We start from the raw sequence: 23069 nt of genomic DNA on the forward strand, positions 1-23069 counted from the left end.
GACGGGCGCACGGTCTGATCGGGGGAGACGGGCGGACGAGAACGATGGCGATAAATAGAGTCGAGGGGAAGAACGTCTCGTAAAAACCGACGGCGACTAAATAGAATCGAGGCGATGTACATTTCATTAACAAAATAAATAGCGTAATGAAAATATATACAGTTGAGCGGACGAGTACGGTGCTGAGGGGATGGGAAGGGAGAGTCCCCGATTAGACCGTGAGCCCGTCAAACGGCAGGGACCGTCTCTATCTGTTGCCGACTTGTTCATTCCAAGCGCTTAGTGCGGTGCTCTGCACGTAGTAAGCGCTCAATAAATACTATTGAATGAATGAATGAGAGGGGGAGGAGCAGAGGGAAATGGGGGGAAAAGAGGGTTAAGCTGCGGAGAGGTGAAGGGCGGTAGAGGGAGTAGAGGGAGAAGGGGAGCTCAGTCTGGGAAGGCCTCTCGGAGGAGGTGAGTTTTAAGTAGGGTTTCGAAGAGGGGAAGAGAATCGGTTTGGCGGAGGCGAGGAGGGAGGGCGTCCCGGGACCGCGGGAGGACGCGGCCCGGGGGTCGACGGCGGGACGGGCGAGACCGGGGGACGGCGAGGAGGCGGGCGGCGGAGGAGCGGAGCGTGCGGGCTGGGCGGAGGAAAGAGAGAAGGGAGGAGAGGTGGGAAGGGGCGAGGTGACGGAGAGCCTCGAAGCCCAGAGTGAGGAGTTTTTGTTTGGAGCGGAGGTCGATGGGCAACCGCCGGAGGTGTTTGAGAAGGGGAGTGACGGGCCCAGGGCGTCCCTGCGGGAAGATGAGCCGGGCGGCGGAGCGAAGGACAGACCGGAGCGGGGCGAGAGAGGAGGAAGGGAGGTCGGAGAGAAGGCCGACGCGGTAGTCCAGCCGGGATATGACGAGAGCCCGTAGCGGTAAGGTAGCCGTCCGGGTGGAGAGGAGAGGGCGGATCTCGGCGATATCGTAGAGGCGAGACCGGCGGGTCTCGGTAACGGAGAGGACGCGCGGGGCGAACGAGAGAGACGAGTCGAGGACGACACCGAGATCGCGGGCCCGAGAGACGGGAAGGACGGCCGTGCCGTCCGCGGCGATAGGGAAGTCCGGGAGAGGACCGGGCTCGGGAGGGAAGATGAGGAGCTCGGTCTCGCTCACGTCGAGTTTGAGGCGGCGGGCCGACATCCGGGCGGAGACGTCCCGGAGGCGGGAGGAGACGCGAGCCCGAAGGGAGGGGGAGAGGACGGGGGCGGAGATGGAGATCCGCGTGTCATCCGCGTAGAGATGGTAGTCGAGATAGATGAGAGCGGATGAGTCCACCGAGGGAGTGAGTGTAAACGGAGAACGGAAGAGGGCCGAGAACTGACCCTCGAGGAACTCCGACAGTTGAAGGGTGGGAGGGGGAGGAGGCGCCCGCGAAGGAGACCGAGAAGGACCGGCCGGAGAGACGGGAGGAGAACCGGGAGAGGACGGAGGCCGTGAAGCCGAGGTGAGATAAGGTGTGGAGGAGGAGGGGACGGTCGACGGTGTCAAAGGCAGCAGAGAGGTCGAGGAGGATCAGAACGGAGTAGGAGCCATTGGATTTGGCAAGAGGGACGTCATGGGTGACCATATCCACGTCCCGCCTCCGGCCGGAACGCCCTCCCTCCTCAAATCCCACAGACGATGACTCTCCCCCCCTTCAAAGCCTTACCGAAGGCCCATCTCCTCCGAGAGGCCTTCCCTGATTAAGCCCCACTTTTCCTCATCTCCCACTCCCTTCCGCGTCGCCCTGACTTGCTCCCTTTGCTCTTCTCCGCCCCCACCAACCTCACAGCACTTATGTCTGCGTCCGTCATTTTATTTATGTGTGTTATCTGTCTCCCCCCAGTCTAGACTCCGGGCTGTCACCCTTTATTGTTGTATTGTCCTTTCCCGAGCACTTAATACGGTGCTCTGCACACAGTAAGCGCTTAATAAATATGATTGAATGAATCGATGCACACAATTTTATATATATATATATAAATTAATTAATTAATTCCCTCTAGACTGTGAGCTCGTTGTGGGCAGGAATGTGTCTGTTTGTTATTATAGTGTACTCCCCTAGGTGCTTAGTACAGAGCTTTGCACACAATAAGCGCTCAATAAATATGATTGAATGAATGAATTTTACAGTCTCTGCCTTTTAGGGAAGGTCTCACAGAGCTTTACCCCTCACTTCCCTTCCCAATTTGCCTGAAAATTAAGAAACAAATTGATGACGTGGGGAGATGAGCGTGACCCGGGAAATTGACTATTTTATGGTATTTCATAATAATAATGATGGTATTTATTAAGCGCTCACGATGTGCCAAGCACTGTTCTAAGCGCTGGGGTAGATAGAAGGTCATCGGGTAGTCCCAGCTGGGACTCGCGGTCTTCATCCCCATTTTCCAGATGAGGGAACTGAGGCCCAGAGAAGTGAAGTGACTCGCCCACAGTGACACGGCTGACGAGTGGCAGAGGCGGGATTCGAACCCATGACCTCTGACTCCCAAGCCCTTGCTCCTTCCACCGAGCCGCGCTGCTTCTCATGCGCCGTGCACTATCCACTGCACCGTGCTGCTTGGGCCCTTCCCAGACTCCCCCGATCCTAATCGGCAGCAGCGTGAAGCAGCGTGGCTCGGCGGAAAGAGCACGGGCTTTGGAGTCGGAGGTCATGGGTTCGAATCCCGGCTCGGCCGCTTGTCAGCTGTGTGACTTTGGGCGAGTCGCTTAACTTCTCGGTGCCTCAGTGACCTCATCTGTAAAATGGGGATGAAGACTGTGAGCCCCACGTGGGACGACCCGATTCCCCCGTGTCTACCCCAGCGCTCAGAACGGTGCTCGGCACGTAGTAAGCGCTTAACAAATGCCAACATTATTATTATTATTATTATGATGACGAATCCCTCCAGCAAAATGAGCTGAAGCCCACCTAAGTCGTCACCCGAGGGACCCCTGGAGGTGGGCCCTGGCTCAGGGCTAGGGATGACAAAGACTGAGAAGCAGCGTGGCTCAGTGGAAAGAGCCCGGGCTTGGGAGTCAGAGGTCATGGGTTCGAATCCCGCCTCCGCCACTCGTCAGCTGGGGGACTGTGGGCGAGTCACTTCACTTCTCTGGGCCTCAGTTCCCTCATCTGGGAAATGGGGATTAACTGGGAGCTTCACGTGGGACAACCTGATGACCCTGGATCTACCCCAGCACTTAGAACGGTGCTCCGCACATTGTGAGCGCTCAATAAATACAAGAGAAGCAGCGCGGCTCGGTGCAAGGAGGACGGGCTTGGGAGTCGGCGGTCATGGGTTCGAATCCTGACTCTGCTACTTGTCAGCTGGGTGACAGTGGGCAAGTCACTTCACTTCTCTGGGCCTCAGGGATCACATCTGGAAAAGGCGGATGAAGCCGGTGAGCCTCACGTGGGACAACCTGATTATCCTGATTACAGAATCACCCTGGTTCTATTTCTTTGCTATTGTTTTAATGAGCTGTTCATCCCCCCGATTCTATTTATCGCTATCGTTCTCGTCCGTCCGCCTCCCCCGATTAGACCGTGAGCCCGTCAGAGGGCAGGGACCGTCTCTATCTGTTACCGATTTGTCCATTCCAAGCGCTCAGTCCAGTGCTCTGCACACAGTAAGCGCTCAATAAATACTATTGAATAAACGAATGACCCCGTATCTCCCCCAGCGCTTAGAGCAGTGCTCGGCACACAGTAAGCGCTCAATAAATACTATTGAATGAACGAATGACCCCGTATCTCCCCCAGCGCTTAGGGCAGTGCTCGGCACACAGTAAGCGCTCAATAAATACTACTACTACTAATAATAGTAATGTTGGTATTTGTTAAGCGCTTACTGTGTGCCGAGCACTGTTCTAAGCGCTGGGGTAGACACGGGGGAATCAGGTTGTCCCCCGTGGGGCTCCCAGTCTTCACCCCCATTTTACAGATGAGGTAACTGAGGCACTGAGAAGTGAAGTGACTTGCCCAAAGTCACACAGCTGACAAGTGGCCGAGCCGGGATTCGAACCCATGACCTCCGACTCCAAAGCCCGTGCTCTTTCCACCGAGCCACGCTGCTACTACTGAATGAACGAATGACCCCCGTATCTCCCCCAGCGCTTAGAGCAGTGCTCGGCACACAGTAAGCGCTCCATAAATACCATTGAATGAACGAATGACCCCGTATCTCCCCCAGCGCTTAGAGCAGTGCTCGGCACACAGTAAGCGCTCAATAAATACCATTGAATGAACGAATGATCCCGTATCTCCCCCAGCGCTTAGGGCAGTGCTCGGCAAATAGTAAGCGCTTAATACCATCATTATTATTATTATTATTGAATGAATGAACTGGGGGGGGGGGGCGAGGGCCCGAGTTTCGCCGCAGGGGGCGGAGCCATGCGGTCGAAGGGGGCGGGGCTAGGTGATGGGGCGGGGCTCGGTGGAATGGGCGGGGCTTGTGCACAGGGGCGGGGCTTAGTGGGGGCGGGGCTTTGCACGCAGGGGCGGGGCTTAGTGGGGGCGGGGCTTAATGGGGAGGGGAGGGGCCTGCGCGCAGGGGGCGTGGCCTCGTGTGATTGGGTGGGGCTTTCGCGCCGGGGGCGGGGCTTAGTGGGGAGGGGCTTGCGCGCCTGGGGGGCGGGGCCTCGTGTGATCGGGCGGTGCTTGCGCTCAGGGGGGCGGGGCCTGGTGTCGGAAAGGGCGTGTCCTCTCCTCTGATTGGGCGCCTCCTGGGGGGGGCGTGTCCTCCCCCGCCCGGGCCCGGGCCCGGCTCCAGCCCGCCGCGGCAGCCCTGGAGGCCGCCCCGGAGGAGGAGCACCATCGCCGGGAGCACCGGGAGGACCAGGTGAGACCGGGGGCCGGGCGGGGCGGGGCTCTGGGTGTGTGTCCGGGTGTCTGCGTGCGTGTGTGTGTGTGTCTGGGCCTCTGGGGGGGGGGGGTGCGTGTGTCTGTCGGGCTGCGTCTCTGGGTGGGTGTTTCTGGGTGCGTGTGCGTCTGGGTCTGGCTCTGTGGGTCTTGGGCCCGTCTGGGTGTGTGTTCGTGTGTGTCTGTGTGCGCGCCTGCCCCTCCGCCTGCAGGGGAGACACACCGTGATGGTTGCGCCGCAGCCGGAGCTCGGGGAGACACGGAGGGTCAGAAGGAGAGGCGAGGCGGGGGGCGGGGGGGCCCCGGCGACCCCCGCAAAGCACGCGCACGGACAGAGACACAGACACACACAGGCGCACACACCGACACACAGAGACACACACACACCCAGAGACACACGCGCACAGACACACACACACAGACGCAGACACACACACACACGCACAGACACACACACAGAGGGACAGACACACACACACACGCACAGACACACAGAGACACACACACAGACACAGAGACACAGGCCCACACATACACACACACACAGAGACACAGGCCCACACGCACAGACCCACAGACAGAGACCCACACGCGCAGACACAGAGACCCACGGGGAGCCTTTCGAGGTGCAGGCAGCGGGGGGGAAGCTCCCTGTGGCCGGAGAACGGGTCCATCCGTCGTCGGGTACCGCTCTGCCCAGCGCTTAGCGCAGCCCCCCGCCCCTGGCCGGCGCCCGGTAAAGGACGGTCGGACGAAGGCGGGAAGCGCCGGGCGGCGCGGGCCTCCCGACCGCAGGCCCCTTTCCCCTCCGCCCCATCGATCGATCGATCTCCGTCTCTCCTCCCCATCCCTCGGGTTACCGTGGCAACGAGGGGATTCAGGGAGAAGCGAAGGCCGAGTCGCCATGGTGACGGAGGAGGTTAAAGGTCTCCCCGGGCCGGGAGTAGATGGGGGAGGACGGAGGGGGCGGGGGCGGATGGGGGGGGGGGAGGGGATGGGGGACGGGCCCGGGGGACCCCCACCGTCCCATCCTTCCCCCCACCGTGACCGTCCGCCTCCCTCTCTCCCGCCAGGATGGTGTTGGAAGGCAGCGCCGAAGCCGGGCCTCCCGGGCCCCTGGAGCTCCGGCGCCCCGGCTCCAAGCCCCCTCGGATCCTCCCCGCCCCGGGCGGGGAGAGTTTGCTCGTGGGCAAGGAGCCCGTCAAGTACGGGGAGCTCATCGTCTTGGGGTGAGGGGCGCCCGCGGGGGGAGGTGGGATGGCGAGCGGCTCCGGAGCCCCCCGCGGAACCGGGGCCGGGCGGTCGGACCCCGGTCTAGAATCGGAGGGCGGGCCGGGGTGGGCCGCACACACGTTTATCCCTCCCTCTTCCTCCGCCGGTGCCGATACCCGCAGGTAACCACGGTCCCCCGGCCCGGCCCGCCTCCTCGCCGGGGAGATAGATGTTGGGACGTAGAGGAGCGGACCCGAACGCGTCCACGAGCGCGGCCCGCCCCCCGCCACGCACGCGCTCTTTCCCCCCCGCGATATGGAAGCCAGCAAGTTCGAGTTCCGTTTCTGTGGATGCGGCCATCGCCCCGGAGGGTGGAGACTCGGTTTACTCCCGGGGTCTTCCCAGAGAGCGACGGTCGACTCTCCCGGTCTCCCGAGGCTCTCGGTGCCTCTTCTCTCTCCCTCAGGTACAACGGGTCGCTGGCGAGCGGGGACAAGGGTCGACGTCGCAGCCGCCTGGCGCTCGGCCGGAGACCCAAAGCCAACGGGGTCAAACCCGACGTCATCCATCATATCTCCACCCCGCTGGTCTCTAAGGCAAGGAAGGAGCTGGGCTCCCCGCCCCCCACAGCTGCTCGGATCACCCTTCTGAAACGTCTTCTCCCAGATCGCCCTGGCGGTCGCGTGGCGGAGCGGCTAGAGCGGGCCTGGAAGTCAGAGGTCGTGGCTTCTAATCCAGTGATGATAATAACGTCGGTATCCGCTCAGCGCTTACTGTGTGCCGAGCGCCGTTCTAAGCCCTGGGGAGATCCGGGGTCATCGGGTTGTCCCACGAGGGGCTCCCGGGCTTCATCCCCGTTTTCCAGAGGAGGGAACTGAGGCCCCGAGAGGTGAAGTGACTCGCCCAAGGTCACCCAGCTGACAGGCGGCGGAGCCGGGATTAGAACCCACGACCTCGGACTCCCGGGCCCGGGCTCCTTCCGCCGAGCCGCGCTGCTTCTCGGCTCCGCCACGGCCGTGCCGTGTGCCCTTGGGCAAGTCGCTTAATTTCTCTGCGCCTCGGTGACCCCGTCGCCCCATTTGGGACGGGGACTCCGTCCAACCTGATGAATTTGCATCTGCCCCGGCACGTAGAACAGTGCTTGGCACACAGTAAGCCCTCAACGGGTACTATAGGTTCTTATTAGTAGTAGTAATATCGTGCATTCATTCAACAGTATTTATTGAGCGCTCACTCTGCGCAGAGCACCGTACTAAGCGCTTGGAACGGACGATTCGGCAACAGATAGAGACCATCCCTGCCCGTCGATGGGCTTACAGTCTATCTCCTCCAGGGCTCAGCACAAAGCCTGGCACGTAGAGCTTAACAGATGCCATCGTTTATCATCATCATTACACGGCTTCTCTGGAAAAGAAACACTTCTGATCGTCGGCTTCTAGGCTCTCCGTTAACTGACTCCCTCTTACCCGCCTACTCCCTTCCTCAGCTGAATCTGAGTTTCGCGCCTCCTCAGCCGACCTCCTGCCCGCCCTTGGCTCTCGACTCTTCCCACCTTCAGTTTAGCCAAACCGTTTACCACTCCTTCCTTTAAAACCAGTCTAAAGTGGCCCCTCCTCCAAGACTCCCTCCCCGCTTTGCCCCTCGGCGCCCGACGCACCTGGCCGCCCCATCCCATTAGCGGCCTTGATCCTCCTGCATGTATTTGCTTATTAACGCACTTATTTGCAGCTGGTATTCATGTCCCTTTCTCCCCCCCCCCCCCCCCCCCCCCCCCCCCCCCCGCATTTAGAGAAGCAGCGTGGCTCAGTGGAAAGAGCCCAAGCTCGGGAGTCAGAGGTCGTGGGTCCTAATCCCTGCTCCGCCCCTTGTCAGCTGGGTGACCCCGGGCAAGTCGCTTCACTTCTCCGTGCCTCAGTTACCTCATCGGTAAAATGGGGCCGAAGACCGTGAGCCCCCGTGGGACAACCTGATTACCTTGTATCCCCCTCCGGCGCTCAGAACAGTGACGGTGGCATTTGTTAAGCGCTTACTGTGTGCGAAGTATCCTTCTGAGCGCTGGGGGGATACAAGGTGATCAGGTTGTCCCACGTGGGGCTCACGGTCTTCATCCCCATTTAACAGATGAAGTCACTGAGGCTCAGAGAAGTGAAGTGACTTGCCCAACAGCGCTTGGCACATAGTAAGTGCTTAACAAATGCCACCGTTATTATTATTCATCTCTCACGGGTTTGTTCCTTAACGTGTGCCGTTCTCTACGTTAGGCTCTAAGCTCTTTGAAGGCTGGGATTTTTCTTTCCTTCAGTTGGGTTTTCCCCCGGTCCCCTGTTCGGAGCTCTTTACGCAGAGCACACTCTGGCAAATCTGGTGTTATCGATTCTCGTCCCGCTTTCCCTCTCCGGCCCCCAGGCCTCCTGGTCCCGGTAATAATAATAATACTAATGTTGGTATTTGTTAAGCGCTTCCTGTGCGCAGAGCACTGTTCTAAGCGCTGGGGGAGATACAGGGTCATCGGGTCGGCCCACGTGAGGCTCACTCTTAATCCCCATTTTCCAGACGAGGGAACTGAGGCACAGAGAAGTGAAGTGACTCGCCCGCAGTCACCCAGCTGACAAGGGGCAGAGCCGGGATTCGAACCCGTGACCTCTGACTCCCAAGCCCGGGCTCTTTCCGCTGAGCCGCGCTGAGCAGCCTCACTTACCGAGCACCCATTAGGTGTGACGCATTGTGTTGAGCGCTTTGGGAAGTCCGACGGAATAATAATAATAATTATGGTATTTGTTAAGCGCTTACTCTGCGCTAGGTACCGTACTAAGCGCCGGGGCGGACCGTCAACCCCACGTGGACAGGGACTGAGCCCAACCCGATTTGCTCGTATCCACCCCGGCGCTTAGTACGGTGCTTTGCACCTAGTAAGCGCTTAAGAAATACCGTCGTCATTATTATTATGACAAGCAAACTGGGGTTGGACACGGTCCCCGTCCTACGTGGGGCTCACGGTCTTAACCCCCATTTTCCAGATGAGGGAACCGAGGCCCAGAGAAGCGCAGTGACTTGCCCGAGGTCACACAGGAGACAGGCGGCGGCGCCGGGATTAGAACCCGTGACCTCCTGACTCCCAAGCCCGGGCTCTAGCCCCCACGTCGCGCTGCTCCTCGAAAGCACAGTACAATTCCCTGCCCACGGGGCGCTTCCGCCCCGAAGGGGAAGGCGAACGTAACACGTTCCACGAGCGGCCTGATCGAGCGGGGGTCAATCGGTGGCATTTATTGGGCGCTTATGGGTGCAGAGCGCTCTATTAAGCGCTTGGAAAAGAATAAACGTCTGAGTGGACAGTGTAGTCATTTGCTCCAGACTGCACGCTTGCTATGGGCAGGAAATGTGATTGCTGATTCTGTTGTATCGTGCTCTCCCAAGCGCTTAGTACGGTGTTCTGCGCCGAGTGAGTGCTCAATAAATTCCCTTTATTGAACTGCGGTCTCCTTCCCGGGCCCAGGCAGTTCCCCGGGCGGCGGCGTTCCCTCCCCCCCCCCCCCATCTCAGGATACCTTCCCCTCTCTCCCCAGCTTGGCTCGGTGGAAAGAGCCCGGGCTTGGAAGTCGGCGGTCATGGGTTCGAATCCCGGCTCTGCCGCCCGTCAGCTGTGTGACTGTGGGCGAGTCCCTTCCCTCCTCTGGGCCTCAGTGACCTCATCTGGAAAATGGGGATGAAGACTGGGAGCCTCACGTGGGACAGCCCGATGACCCCGTGTCTACCCCAGCGCTTAGAACGGTGCTCCGCACATAGTAAGCGCTTCACGAACACCAACGTCATTATTATTATCATTAGACTGTAAGCCCGTCGCGGGCAGGGGACGTGCCCGTTCTGTTGTACCCTCCTGAGCGCTTGGTCCAGCGCGCTGCACGTAGTAAGCGCTCGGTCAATACGACTGACCGACGGACCGACTCTCCCCGCCACAGGCGCTGAGTAACCGGGGCCAGCACAGCATCTCGTACACGCTCTCCCGGAGCCACTCGGTGATTGTGGAGTATACGCACGACAACGATACCGACATGTTCCAGGTGGGCCGCCCGCCCCCCCCCGCGGGCCCCGGGATGGGACCGGCGGAGGCGGGCGAGGTCGGAGGCACCTCCCTGGGCCTCAGTTACCTCGCCTATAAAATAATAACCGGTATTCGTTCACCGCTTACTATGTCCCAAGCGCTCCCCTGAGCCCTGGGGCGGATCCAAGCAGATCGGGTCGGACGCAGTCCCCGTCCCACGTGGGGCTCACCGTCTCCAACGCCCGTTTTAGAGATGAGGGAACCGAGGCACGGAGAAGTAAGGTGACCGAGGTCACGCAGTCGACGTGCGGCGGGGTCGGGATCGGATCCCGTGACTTCCCGACTCCCGGGCCCGCGCTCCGTCCGTCGTGCCGTGCTGTAAAATGGGGATGAAGACTGTGAGCCCCAGGCGGGGCAGGGACCGCGCCCAATCCGATCAGGTTGTATCCACCCCGGCGCGCGGGAGGCCCGGGGGGGACCGGGGCCGTCTCCCGGGGCTCGGGTTTCCGGACGGAGTCCGGGCCCGGGGGTCGGAGGGTCGTGGGTCCTAGTCCCGGCTCGGCCACTGGTCCGCAGGGTGACCTCGGGCAAGCCGCTTTGCCTCTCTGGGCTGGAAAACGGGGATGGAGACTGGGAGCCCCCCACGTGGGACGGGGACCGCGTCCCACCCGATTTCCCTGTCTCCGTCCCAGCGCCTAGCACGGTGCCCGGCACAGGGTAAGCGCCGCAGAAGCAAAGAAACGACCCCCCGGGGCCCTCCCAGAAGGCGGCCTTCGGGGCGGCCCCGTCTCCTCTCGGGCCCACCGGACCCAGCCCCAGCCCGGGGCGAGGATCCGAGCTTCCCCGACGAAGCCGGGGAGGGGGCGGCGGGCGGGCGGGCGGGCGGCGGCGGAGAGAGGCGAGATGGCGCCCCGGCCCCCTGCCTTGCAGATCGGCCGCTCCACGGAGAACATGATCGACTTCGTGGTGACGGACACGGCTCCGGGCGGGGGCGGCGGGGGGGACGGGCCGTCGGCCCAGAGCACCATCTCCCGCTACGCCTGCCGGGTCATCTGCGAGCGCTGGCCCCCCTACACCGCCCGCATCTACGCCGCCGGCTTCGACGCCTCCAGCAACATCTTCCTCGGAGTGAGTGAGTCCCGCAGGGACCGTCCGTTGGTATCCGTTGGTGTCGGTGAAGCGCTTCCTATGTGCAGAGCACTGTTCCAAGCGCTGGGGTAGATACGGGGGCGTCGGGGCGTCCCACGTGAGGCTCACGGTCTTCAGCCCCATCTTCCGGATGAGGTCCCCGGGGCACCGAGCGGTGAAGCGACTCGCCCGCGGTCACCCAGCTGACGGGTGGCAGAGCTGGGATTCGGACCCACGACCTCTGACTCCCAAGCCCGGGCTCCCGCCACTGAGCCACGCTGCTTCTCGTCTGGCGGGGCAGCCCCGTGAGAGGGCACGGATGGAGCCGGACGGGGGGAGGGCCCGATGCCGGCATTCATTCGTCCATTCGATCGTATCTATCGAGCGCTTACTACGTGCAGAGCACCGGACTCAGCGCTTGGAACGGACAGTTCGGCAACAGATAGGGACGGTCCCTGCCCGTCGACGGGGCTCACGGTCCGATCGGGGGAGACAGACGAGAGACAGTAGCGATAAATGGAAGCGAGGGGATGTACATCTCATTCACAAAATAAACAGGGTCATAAGAATACGTACGAATGAGCGGACGAGCACGGTGCGGAGGGGAGGGGGAGGGAGGGGGGGGAGGAGCAGAGGGAAAGGGGGGGACGAGAGGGTTAAGCCGCGGGGAGGTGAAGGGAGGGTGGTAGAGGGAGTAGAGGGAAGCTGAGTCCGGGAAGGCCTCCCGGAGGAGGTGAGCTCCCGGTAGGGCTTCGAAGAGGGGAAGAGGGTCAGTTCGGCGGAGGCGAGGAGGGAGGGCGTCCCGGGACGGCGGGGGGGACGCGGCCCGGGGGTCGACGGCGGGACGGGCGAGAACGGGGGACGGCGAGGAGGCGGGCGGCGGAGGTGCGGGGCGGGCGGTGGAAAGAGAGAAGGGCGGAGAGGTGGCAGGGGGTGGTGCCCCGGGAAAAGTCCAGGGGTCACGGGGCCTCCCCCTCTCGGGGCGCCCGCTGACTCGGGACTCCCGCTCTCAGGAGCGGGCGGCAAAATGGCGGACCCCGGACGGGTTGATGGACGGACTGACCACCAACGGGGTGCTGGTGATGCACCCGGCCGGGGGCTTCTCCGAGGACTCGGCCCCCGGGGTTTGGCGGGAGATCTCCGTCTGCGGCAACGTCTACACCCTGAGGGACAGTCGCTCCGCGCAGCAGCGAGGGAAGCTGGTACGTTCCCTGCCCGCCACCCGTCCGCTGCCCGGTCCCTTCGGTCGGTCCGTCGGTCGTATTTACCGAGCGCTTCCCGTGTGCGGAGCACTGTACCGAGCCCTCGGGAGAGGACAACGCAACCGTAAACAGACACCCGTCCTCCCCGCCCGGGCCCGGGTTGGAAACCCGGTCTCTCCCTTCTCGCCCGAAGCGGCCGGGGGGGGGGGGGGGGGCCTAGTGGAAAGAGCCCGAGCCTCGGGGGACCTGGGTTCGAATCCACCCGTCCGCTGTACCGTTCATTCGTTCGGTCGTATTTATCGAGCGCTGACTGTATGCCAAGGAGTGTACCGAGCACTGGGGAGGGCGCAACACCGCAATAAACAGACGCGTCCCCTACGGTCTGGAGCGAGTCCCGGCCCAGTGGATGGAACCCAGGCCTGGGAGTCGGAAGGACTTGGGTTCTAATCCCCGGCCCCACCGCTTGTCTGCCGTGGGAACTTGAGCGGTTCACTTCGCTTCCCTGTGCCTCGGTTCCCTCATCTGGAAAAGGGGGATTAAGACCGAGCCCCGGGTGGGACAGGGACCGTGTCCAACCCGATTAGCTCGTATCTGTCCCGGCGCTCGGTACCGGGCCTGGCAGATAGTAAGCGGTTAACAAATACCACGCTTTCTTCTTCTCTCCTCTGGGCTCCAGCTTCCTCATCTCTGTAAAATGGGGATTCTCCCCTCCCTCTGAGACCGAGAACTCCGTGCAGGACGGGGGCTGGGGACCAACCCGATTATTTTCCGTCCACCCCGGTGCTTAGAACAGTGCTCGGCTGTTGTCGGGTGGGGGCAAGGAGCGGTTGTTTGGTAGGGGAAGGCTTCTGGGAGGCGACGTGATTTTAGTAGGGCGTCGAAGATGGCAAGAGCGGGCGTCCGTCGGATGCGAGGAGAGAGGGAACCTGGTGGTGTCGAGGCACGGACGCTTTCCCCGGTGGGTAATAGTGATTTTGACAATTATGGCATTTGTTCAGCGCTTACTCTGTGGGCGAGGCGCTGTACTAAACGCTGAGGGGGATACAAGTAAATGTGGGGCTCACAGTCTCACTCCCCATTTTCCAGGCGAGGTCACTGAGGCCCAGAGCAGTGAAGCGACCTCCCCCAGGTCACGCAGCGGACCGGTGGCGGAGCCGGGATCGGCACCCGTGACCTTCTGCCCTCCCAGGCCCGGGCTCTAGCTGCTCTGCCGTGCTGGGCGATGGAGGAAGGGAGCAAGTCAGGGCGACGACGAAGAAGGGAGCTGAAGAAAGGGAGAAGAGGCCCCAGTCAGGGAAGGCCTCTTGGAGGGGATGTCCCTTCAGTAAGGCTCGAAAGTGGGGGAGAGTCATTGTATGGCTGGGCTGGCTGGCTTTTTAAAAAAAAAAATGCTATTTGTTCGGCGTTCACTGTGTGCCGAGCACTGTTCCTAATGCCGGTGTAGATACCAGTTTAGCAGAATGGACCAAAACCCTGTCCCACGTGGGGTTCACAGTCTCAATCCCCATTTTACAGATCAGGTCCCTGAGGCCCAGGGGACAGGAAGTGACTAGCCCAAGGTCACACAGCAGACAAGTGACAGAGCCGTTCATTCATTCAGCCAGTCGTATTTATTGAGCACGTACCGTGTGCAGAGGGAACCGTCCCAACGCCTCACCGCAGACGAGTGGCGGAGCCGGTATTAGAAGCCAGGTCGCCCGACCCCCGGGGGAGACTCCGCCGGCCGGTCGGACTGATTGAGCGCTCACTATGTGCAGAGCACTGTACTGAGCGCTTGGGAGAGTACGATGTAGCGATACGCAGACACATTCCCTGACCACAGCGAGCCTGCGGTCTAAGGCGTTGATCACGCCGCTTCTCCCAGAGGCTTCTTCCTTGGTGAGGACAACTCCCTCATCCCTGTGGCTGGGTTGGGGCTGTCTTTTTAATTTTTTATTTTAGTGGTATTTTCTCGGTGCTTCCCCTGTGCCGGGCGCCGTTCTAAGCGCCGGGGTAGGTACGGAGTAATCGGGTTGGACGTGATCCCTGTCCCGCATGGGGCCCACGGCCTTAGTCCCCGTTTTACAGACGAGGCGACTGAGGGCCGGAGAAGCGAAGTGACTAGCCCGAGATGACCGTAATAATAATAATAACGTCGGTATTTGGTAAGCGCTTATTATGTTGAGAGCACCGTTCTAAGCGCCGGGGTAGACCCGGGGTCATCGGGTCGTCCCACGGGAGGCTCCCAGTCGTCATCCCCGTTTTCCAGATGAGGGAACCGAGGCCCAGAGAAGGGAAGCGACTTGGCCGCAGTCACCGGGCCGACAGGTGGCGGAGCCGGCTTTCGATCCCCTGACCTCCGACTCCCAAGCCGGCGCTCTTTCCACTGAGCCGCGCCGCTTCTCGTCAAGCGGCAGAGCCATCGACCCATTCATTATTAAGCCCTCGCTCTTGCGCAGGGTACCGTCCTAAGCGCCCGGGAGGGCACAAAACAATAAACAGACACGTTCCCTGCCCACAGCGAGCTAACAGCCCAGACGGGCGAACAGACGTCGATGTGATAGATGAATGAATGACAGATGGGCCGCGGGGCCGGGGGGGGGGGGGGGGACGACGGTGACGAAGGGGGGCGAGAGAGGGGGACGCAGAAGGGGGCGGGAGGAGAGGAGAGGAGGGCTCGGTCGGGGAAGGCCTCTCGGAGGAGACGGGCCTCCGAGAAGGCTCCGAAGGGGGGGAGGGTCACCGCCCGGCGGCCCCGAGGAGGGAGGCCGCTCCGGGCCCCGGGGCGGGACGCGGGCCCCCGGGGCGGCGGCCAGGCGGAGGAGACGGAGGCGCGGCGAGAAGGCGAGCGGTAGAGGAGCGAAGCGCCTGGGCCGGGCCGGAGCAGGAGGGAGGCGAGGCGAGGCGGCCGGGTTCCGCCGTCCCGCGCCGGGGCGGGTGGGGCCCGGCGGCCTCCCGACCCCCCCGGCCCTCTCCCCGCCCCCGGTGACCCCTTGCAGGTGGAGAACGAATCCAACGTGCTGCGGGACGGCTCCCTGATCGACCTGTGCGGGGCCACCCTCCTGTGGCGCACGCCGGCCGGCCTGCTCCGGGCCCCGACCCCGAAGCAGCTGGAGGCCCAGCGGCAGGAGGCCAACGCGGCCCGCCCGCAGTGCCCCGTGGGGCTCAGCACCCTGGCCTTCCCCAGCCCGGCCCGCGGGCGAGACGTCCCCGACAGACAGCAGCCCTGGGTCTACGTGCGCTGCGGCCACGTCCACGGCTACCACGGCTGGGGCTGCCGGCGGGAGCGGGGCCCCCAGGAGCGCGAGTGTCCCCTGTGCCGCCTGGTGGGGCCCTACGTGCCCCTGTGGCTGGGCCGCGAGGCCGGCCTCTGCCTGGACCCCGGCCCCCCCAGCCACGCCTTCGCCCCCTGCGGCCACGTCTGCTCCGAGAAGACGGCCCGCTACTGGGCCCAGACCCCGCTGCCGCACGGCACCCACGCCTTCCACGCCGCCTGCCCCTTCTGCGGGGCCTGGCTCACGGGGGAGCACGGCTGCGTCCGACTCATCTTCCAGGGGCCGCTGGACTAGCGCCGGGAGATCGGGCCGGGAGGGACGTCCCCCCCGAGGGGCCGGGGGGGGGGCCCGGGGAGCGGGCCCGGCCGCCCCGGGGGCTTCGGGCCCGCCGCCCTCCGCCCCGGCCTCGGTCGGTCGGGTGAGACCGGATCCCTCCGGGTCCGGTCTCCCCGGTTGGATTCGGGCCGGGGGAGGCCGGGGAGGGCGGGACGGGGGGCTGGCGGGGGGGGCCCGTTTCCCGACTGGGACGGTCCCCCCGGCCCGGGTTCGTCGGATCGGGGCCGGGGGGAGAGGGGGCGGGGCTCCCCCCCTCCCCGCTGGGACGGACCGGAGTCCCCGGCTCCGGCCGTCCGGGTCACCCGCCGCTCGCTTCCCCGGATGGGATTCGCCGACCGGCCGAGGGGATCCCCGGTAGCCATCCCGCCGCCCGCCACGTGCCGTGGAGACGGCGCGCCCCGGGGGGAGGGCGGAAGGGGACCGTCCCTCTCCCCCGCCCCCCCCCCGCCGGCGGACGAGCCGTCCCGGGCCCGAGCCCTTCAGCTCCCGATTCCGGACGCTCGGTTTTCCTGCTGCTGCTCTCGCCGGTTCCCGTATAAACCTCGCTGCTCGGCTCTTCCGGCTCCCGCCTCCCTTCCCTCGCGTCCTGCGCCGGCTCTGGCCGACGGGAGCCCGGGGGCGGAGGGCGAGGCCGCTCGGGCCGGGAGACGCGGGGCACGCGGTCCACCGGGGACGAGGGAGGGCTCGGGGAGCGGGGGCGAGGGGGCTTCTTCTCCCGGTCTCGTGGAAGGAAGGAAGGAAGGAAGGAAGGAAGGAAGGAAGGAAGGAAGGAAGGAAGGAAGGAAGGAAGGAAGGAAGGAAGGAAGGAAGGAAGGAAGGAAGGAAGGAAGGAAGGAAGGAAGGAAGGAAGGCCGTCAGAGGAGCGCGGACCGAAGGCCTTTGTTCCCCCCTCTGTGCCCGTGAAGAGGGAAGGGGAAGAACTAACTCGGACCGGGGATTTCGAGACCCGGGGCGGGAGCGGGTAGAGCGTGTGCCCGGGAGTCGGCAGGTGACGGGTTCTAATCCCGGCTCGTCCGTTCGCAAGTCACTTCGCCGGGCCTCATCTGGAAAAAGGGGATTGAGACTGTGAGCCCCACCTGGGACAGGGATTCCATCCAACCCCATTGGCTTGTATCCCCCCCCCCCCAGCGCTCGGTACGGCGCCTGGCACATAGTAAGCGCTTAACGAATGCCACCGTTATCGTCGTCGTTGTCAGGATGCTCCTCCTCTACCTCCGTGGCCTGGCCGTGACTCGTCAGAGGCGACGTGGCTCAGTGGGTAGAGCCCGGGCCTGGGAGTCAGAAGGGTCCGGGTTCCGATCCCAGCTCCGCCGCGGGTCTGCTGGGCGACCTCGAGAAAGTCACTTCACTTTTCCGGGTCTCAGTCCCCCATCTGGAAAATGGGAAATAAGAGCGGGAGCCCCATGTGGGACGGGGACCGTGTCCAACCTGATTCCCTTGTATCCACCCCGGCGCTTAGAAGAGTGCTTGGCACATAGTAAGCGCTTAAAAAATACCATTATCGTTGTGGTTATTATGATGATGATGATTATTATTATCATTCCCGGCCCGGGTCAGGGAATTCCCTCCAGCAGGCCCCTTGCCACCCCTGGGCAACGGGACTCCACCCCGGACTAGCCCTCCGGAGGCAGATGGTTTCCTTCCCGAGGCCTCAGGGCGGAGGGGCCGGGCCGGGCAGCGTGGCCCAGTGGAAAGAGCCTGGGCCTGGAAGTCGGAGGACCTGGGTTCTAATCCCAACTCTGCCACTCGTCTGCTGCGTGACCTCGGGCGAGTCGCCTTACTTCTCCGTGCCTCGGTTCCCTCATCTGCAAAATGGAGATGAAGACCGTGAGGGGGGACCGTCTCCCACCTGATTATCTTTATGTACCAGCGCTCGGTGCTGTGAGCCCCCCGGGGGACGTGGACCGTGTCCCACCTGATTAGTCTGTGCCTACCCCAGCGCTTAGTACAGTGCCAGGAACATCATAAATGCCTAGCAAATGCCATTAAAAGAGTAGGACCGCTGAGGGCCTCGGGCAGCGTGGCCGATGAGCCACAACACCCACCCTGGCTCCGCCGTCGATCCATCGACGGTACCTGTTGAGCGCTTACTACGTGCAGAGCACAGCACTAAGCGCTTGGGAGAGCGCAAGACAACAGAATTAGCGGTCACGTTCCCTGCCCGTAACGAGCTTACGGCCTAGAGCCGGAGGCGGGCATTTATTTATTTCTGCTAACGTCTGTCTCCCCCTCCAGACTGGGAGCTCAGTGTGGGCAGGGATTGTGTCTGTTCAATTGTACTCTCCCAAACGCTTCGTACAGTGCTCTGCACGCAGGAAGCACTCGATAGATTCGATCGACCGCGTAGTGTCCCGCCGGCGCTGTGACCCCCCCCGCCCCCCCCCGGCCCTCCCCACGGGGCGGATCGGGCAGAATCGGAATAATAATAACGGTGGTATTTGTTAAGCGCTTACTATGTGCAAAGCACTGTTCTAGGCGCTGGGGGATACAAGGTGACCAGGTCGGCCCACGTGGGGCTCACGGTCTTCATCCCCATTTTACAGATGAGGTCACTGAGGCGCCGAGAAGTCAAGTGACTCGCCCAAAGTCACACAGCTGTCAGGTGGCAGAGCCGGGATTAGAACCCATGACCTCTGACCCCTAGGCCCAGGGCCCTTTCCACTGAGCCACGCTGCTTCTCTGAAGAGAAGCAGAGAAGAGAAGCAGCGTGGCCTAGTGAAATGAGTAATAAATAATAATAATTATAGTATCTGCTAAAGGCTTACTAAGTGCCAAGCTCTGTTCTAAGTGCTGGGGCACCTTCATTCATTCAATAGCATTGATGGAGCGCTTACTGTGTGCAGAGCGCTGTCCTAAGCGCTTGGGAGAGTACGACAGAACAATAAACGGACACATTCCCCGACCACGACGAGCTCGCGGCGTTTACCGAACGCTCACCGTGTGCAGAGCGCGCTCCTAAGCGCTTGGGAGAGTACGACAGAACAGTAAACGGACACGTTCCCCGCCCACGACAATGATAATAATAATTATGGCATTTATTAAGCGCTTAACTATGTGCCAGGCACTGTACTAAGCGCTGGGGTGGATGCAAGCAGATCGGGTTGGACGCTGTCCCTGTCCCACGTGGGGCTCACCGTCTCAATCCCCATTTTACAGGTGAGGTAGCTGAGGCCCAGAGAAATTAAGTGACTTGCCCAAAGTCACCTAGCCGACAAGTGGCAGAATCGGGATTCGAACCCGTGACCTCTGACTCCCAAGCCCGGGCTCTTTCCACCGAGCCACGCTGCTTCTCGTGACGAGGTCACGGCATTTACCGAACGCTTACCGTGTGCAGAGCGTGGTCCTAAGCGCTTGGGACAGTACGACGGAACAGTAAACAATAAACAGACACGTCCCCCGCCCACAGCGAGTTCACAGTGTAGCGCCGGGGAGGCAGACATCAGTGCGGATAATGAAATGACAGATATAGACGTAAGAGTTGGGGAGCCGGGAAGGGGGAAGAGCGAAGGGAGCGGAGTCAGGGCGACGCAGAAGGGAGTGGGAGAGGGGGAAAAGTAGGGTTTAGTCCGGGAAGGCCTCTCGGAGGAGACGGGCCCTCGGGGAGGCTTTGAAGGGGGAGAGCGGCGCCGTCCGTGGGATCCGAAGAGGATCTGGGATCCGAGGACGTTCCGGCCGGGGGCAGGACGGGGGCCAGGGGTCGGAGGCCCGACGGCTGAGATGGAGGCCCAGGGCGAAGGTGAGCGGCGCCAGAGGAGCGGAGCGTGCGCGCCGCGACGGGGGAGGTAGGACGCGGTGGCGGAGGGCTTTAGAGCCGATGCCGAGGAGTTTTTGTTTGCCGTCCCTTCATTCGATGGTATCGCTGAGCGCTTACTACGTGCAGAGCACTGGACTGAGCGCTTGGAATGGACAATTGGGCAACGGAGACGGTCCCCGCCCAGTGACGGGCGCACGGTCTAAACGGGGGAGACGGACGGCAAAGCGAAACGGAACGGAACAAGCGGTCTAGCGCAGACAGCATCGAGGTAAATAGAATCGTTGAGACAAACACATCGTTAACAGAGTAGAGTAATCAGTGATATACGCAAATAGGCACAGCGTGAAGGGAGGGGAAGGGATGGGGAGGAGGAGCAGAGGGAAAGGGGGGGCTCGGTCCCGGAAGGCCTCCCGGAGGAGGGGAGCTCTCAAGGCGGACGGACGCCCGCTGGAGTTTTCTGAGGAGCGGGGTGATGTGTCCTGAACGTTTTTGTAGAGAAACGGACCGGGCGGCAGAGTAAATAATAATATCGGCCTTTGTTAAGCGCTTACTTTGTGCCAAGCCCCGTTCTAAGTGCCGGGGTCACAAGGTAGTCAGGTCGTCCCACGTGGGGCTCGCGGTCCTCGTCCCCGTTTTACAGACGAAGTCACCGAGGCCCAGAGAAGTGAAGTGGCTGGCTCAGGGTCACATAGCAAACGGGTGGCGGAGCCGGGATTCGAACCCACGACCTCCGACTCCCAAGCCCGGGCTCTTTCCGCTGAGCCACGCCGCTTCATTCGTTCATTCATTCAGTGGTATTTACTGAGCGCTCACTAGGTGCAGGGCACTGTACTAAGCCCTTGGAATGGACAGATCGGTAACAGATAGAGACGGTCCCTGCCCTTCGACGGCTTACGGTCTAATCGGGGGAGACGGACGGACGAGAACGATGGCGATGAATAGGGTCGAGGGGATGAACAGCTCATTAAAACAATAGCAAATAAATGGAATCAAGGGGACGTACAGCTCATTGACGGAATAAATAGGGTAACGGAAATATATACGGTCGAGCGGATGAGTACAGTGCCGAGGGGAGGGGAAGGGAGAGGGGGAAGAGGAGAGGGAAAGGGGGGAAAAGAGGGTTTAGCTGAGGGGAGGTGAAGGGGGGGGGGTAAGAGGGAGCAGAGGGCAAAGGGGAGCTCAGTCCGGGAAGGCCTCCCGGAGGAGGGGAGCTCTCGGTAGGGCTTCGAAGAGGGGAAGAGAGTGAGTTCGGCGGAGGTGAGGAGGGAGGGCGTCCCGGGACGGCGGGAGGACGCGGGCCGGGGGGTCGACGGCGGGACGGGCGGGAACGGGGGACGGCGAGGAGGCGGGCGGCGGAGGAGCGGAGCGCGCGGGGTGGCCGGTGGAAAGAGAGAAGGGAGGAGAGGTGGGAAGGGGCGAGGCGATGGACAGCCTCGAAGCCTAGAGTGAGAGCCCGTGTTCTTGCCACTAGGCCAAGGAGTCCGAAGGACCTGGGTTCTAATCCCGGCTCCGCCGCCTGTCTGCTGCGTGCCCTGGGGGGAGTCACTTCACTTCTCTGGGCCTCAGTTTCCTCATGTGGAAAATGGAGATGGAGACTGGGAGCCCCGTGTGGGACAGGGACTGTGTCCAACCCAGTTACCTTGAACGATGATTATGGTAATAATAATAATAATGTTGGTATTTGTTAAGCGCTTACTATGTGCCGAGCACTGTTCTAAGCGCTGGGGTAGACACAGGGGAATCAGGTTGTCCCACGTGGGGCTCCCAGTCTTAATCCCCATTTTCCAGACGAGGGAACTGAGGCCCAGAGAAGTGAAGTGACTTGCCCACGGTCACACAGCTGACGAGTGGCAGAGCCGGGATTCGGACTCATGAGCCCCGACCGCAAAGCCCGTGCTGTTTCCACTGCGCCACGCTGCTTCTCGTTTGTTAAGCGCTTACTATGTGCCGAGCCCCGATCCAACCCGGCGCTCGGTACAATGCACGGCACACAGTAAGCGTGTAACAAGCTACTATTACGATTATCATGATAATATTATGTTATTGGCGCACACGCCTGTCAGCTGTGTGACTCTGGGCAAAATCACAACTTCTCTGGGCCTCAGTTCCCTCATCTGTAAAATGGGGATTAAGACCGTCAGCCCCACGCGGGACAATCTGATTACTCTGTATCTACCTCAGTGTTTAGAACGGCGCTCGGCACGTAGTAAGCGTTTAACAAATAGCATTATTATAATATAGCACAATGAGAAGACAGTAATGTCTTTACACTACAGAATGTGTTATAGAATAATAATGCTGATGGTATTACCTGGTGATCTTGTATTTGCCCCAGTGCTTAGAATAGTGCGTGGCACATAGTAAGGGCTTAAAAAAACCGTCGTTGTTATAATAATATAACACTAGAATGATAGTAATAGTAACGATAATAATCTCGTATTTACCCCGGTGCTTGGCACGTAGTAAGTGCTCAAAAATACCATTATTATGATTTAACATCATCATCATCGTCGTCTTGTATCGATCCCAGCGCTTAGAACAGTGCTGGGCACAGAGTGAGCGCTTAACAAATACCAACGTTATTATTTATAATTATTATTATAAGCATGTTAGAATGTATTAGAGTAAATATAATTAATAATGGAGTCAATACAAGATGATGACGATGATGTTAAATAATAACGGTATTTTTAAGCACTCACTCTGTGCCAAGCACTTACCGTGGGCAAATACAAGATGATTGTTATTATTATTATTATTCTAGTGTCATATTATAAGAAGCATTTTTTTTAAGCGCTTACTATGGGCCAGGCACCGTTCGAAATACATAAATAAATACGAGATCATCGGTGCTTAGAACGGTGCCTGGCCCATGGCGCTTAAAAAACATCCCATCCTCATCATGACGATGGTTAATACTGTCATTATATAGCACTAGAATGATAATAACGAGAGGAAGAATAATAATAACGAGAAGAAGGAGGAGAACGCCAGGGATGAAGAGTAAAGAAGAGGACGCCCGGGGGCGGCGATGCCGTCGCTGCGCCTTTAAGAAGGTCGAGGGGCGGGGTCGACAGGTGGCCACGCCCCCCGTGCGCGCCCATTGGCCGGAAAGGCCGTGGGCGGGGCGTCGGGGCCACGCCCCTCGGGCGGGGACGGCGGGGGCCTCCCATTGGTCGGCCGGGCCGTCTGTCACCGGCCGGAAGGCGGGCCAATGGGGGGGAGGGGGCGGGGCCTCCGATGAATGAAGTCGCCGGAAGCCGGAAGTCACTGAGCTCCGCCCCCCCTCCCCCCC

At 61.2% G+C, this 23069-nt stretch overlaps 1 protein-coding gene across 2 annotated transcripts; it reads left to right on the forward strand.

The window, feature by feature from the left end:
* Positions 1-4737: 4737 nt before the first annotated feature.
* On the forward strand, positions 4738-16172 carry PELI3 (pellino E3 ubiquitin protein ligase family member 3). 2 transcript variants are annotated; one of them, XM_029060144.2, is made up of 7 exons: positions 4738-4829; positions 5923-6078; positions 6528-6657; positions 10018-10119; positions 11031-11232; positions 12242-12430; positions 15409-16172. In XM_029060144.2, the coding sequence occupies exons 2-7, from the start codon at positions 5924-5926 to the stop codon at positions 16104-16106; spliced, it is 1476 nt and encodes a 491-aa protein (XP_028915977.1). In that variant the 5' UTR covers positions 4738-4829; position 5923; the 3' UTR covers positions 16107-16172. The 2 variants fall into 2 exon arrangements, with proteins under 2 accessions (XP_028915977.1, XP_028915978.1); XM_029060145.2 differs by having other exon boundaries at positions 11031-11228; positions 15409-16045.
* The last annotated feature ends 6897 nt before the right edge of the window (positions 16173-23069 follow it).

The sequence above is a fragment of the Ornithorhynchus anatinus genome, chromosome 3 (genome assembly GCF_004115215.2).
Source record: "Ornithorhynchus anatinus isolate Pmale09 chromosome 3, mOrnAna1.pri.v4, whole genome shotgun sequence".
Classification (NCBI taxonomy): domain Eukaryota; kingdom Metazoa; phylum Chordata; class Mammalia; order Monotremata; family Ornithorhynchidae; genus Ornithorhynchus; species Ornithorhynchus anatinus.

What these genes read in the sequence shown, in the direction of transcription:
- PELI3 (XM_029060144.2), top strand. Translation starts at nt 5,924, where the DNA reads ATGGTGTTGGAAGGCAGCGCCGAAGCCGGGCCTCCCGGGCCCCTGGAG. An exon ending in ACGATACCGACATGTTCCAG is followed by an intron (nt 10,120 to 11,030) that starts GTGGGCCGCCCG and finishes CCTGCCTTGCAG; the next exon opens with ATCGGCCGCTCCACGGAGAA. An exon ending in CGCAGCAGCGAGGGAAGCTG is followed by an intron (nt 12,431 to 15,408) that starts GTACGTTCCCTG and finishes GACCCCTTGCAG; the next exon opens with GTGGAGAACGAATCCAACGT.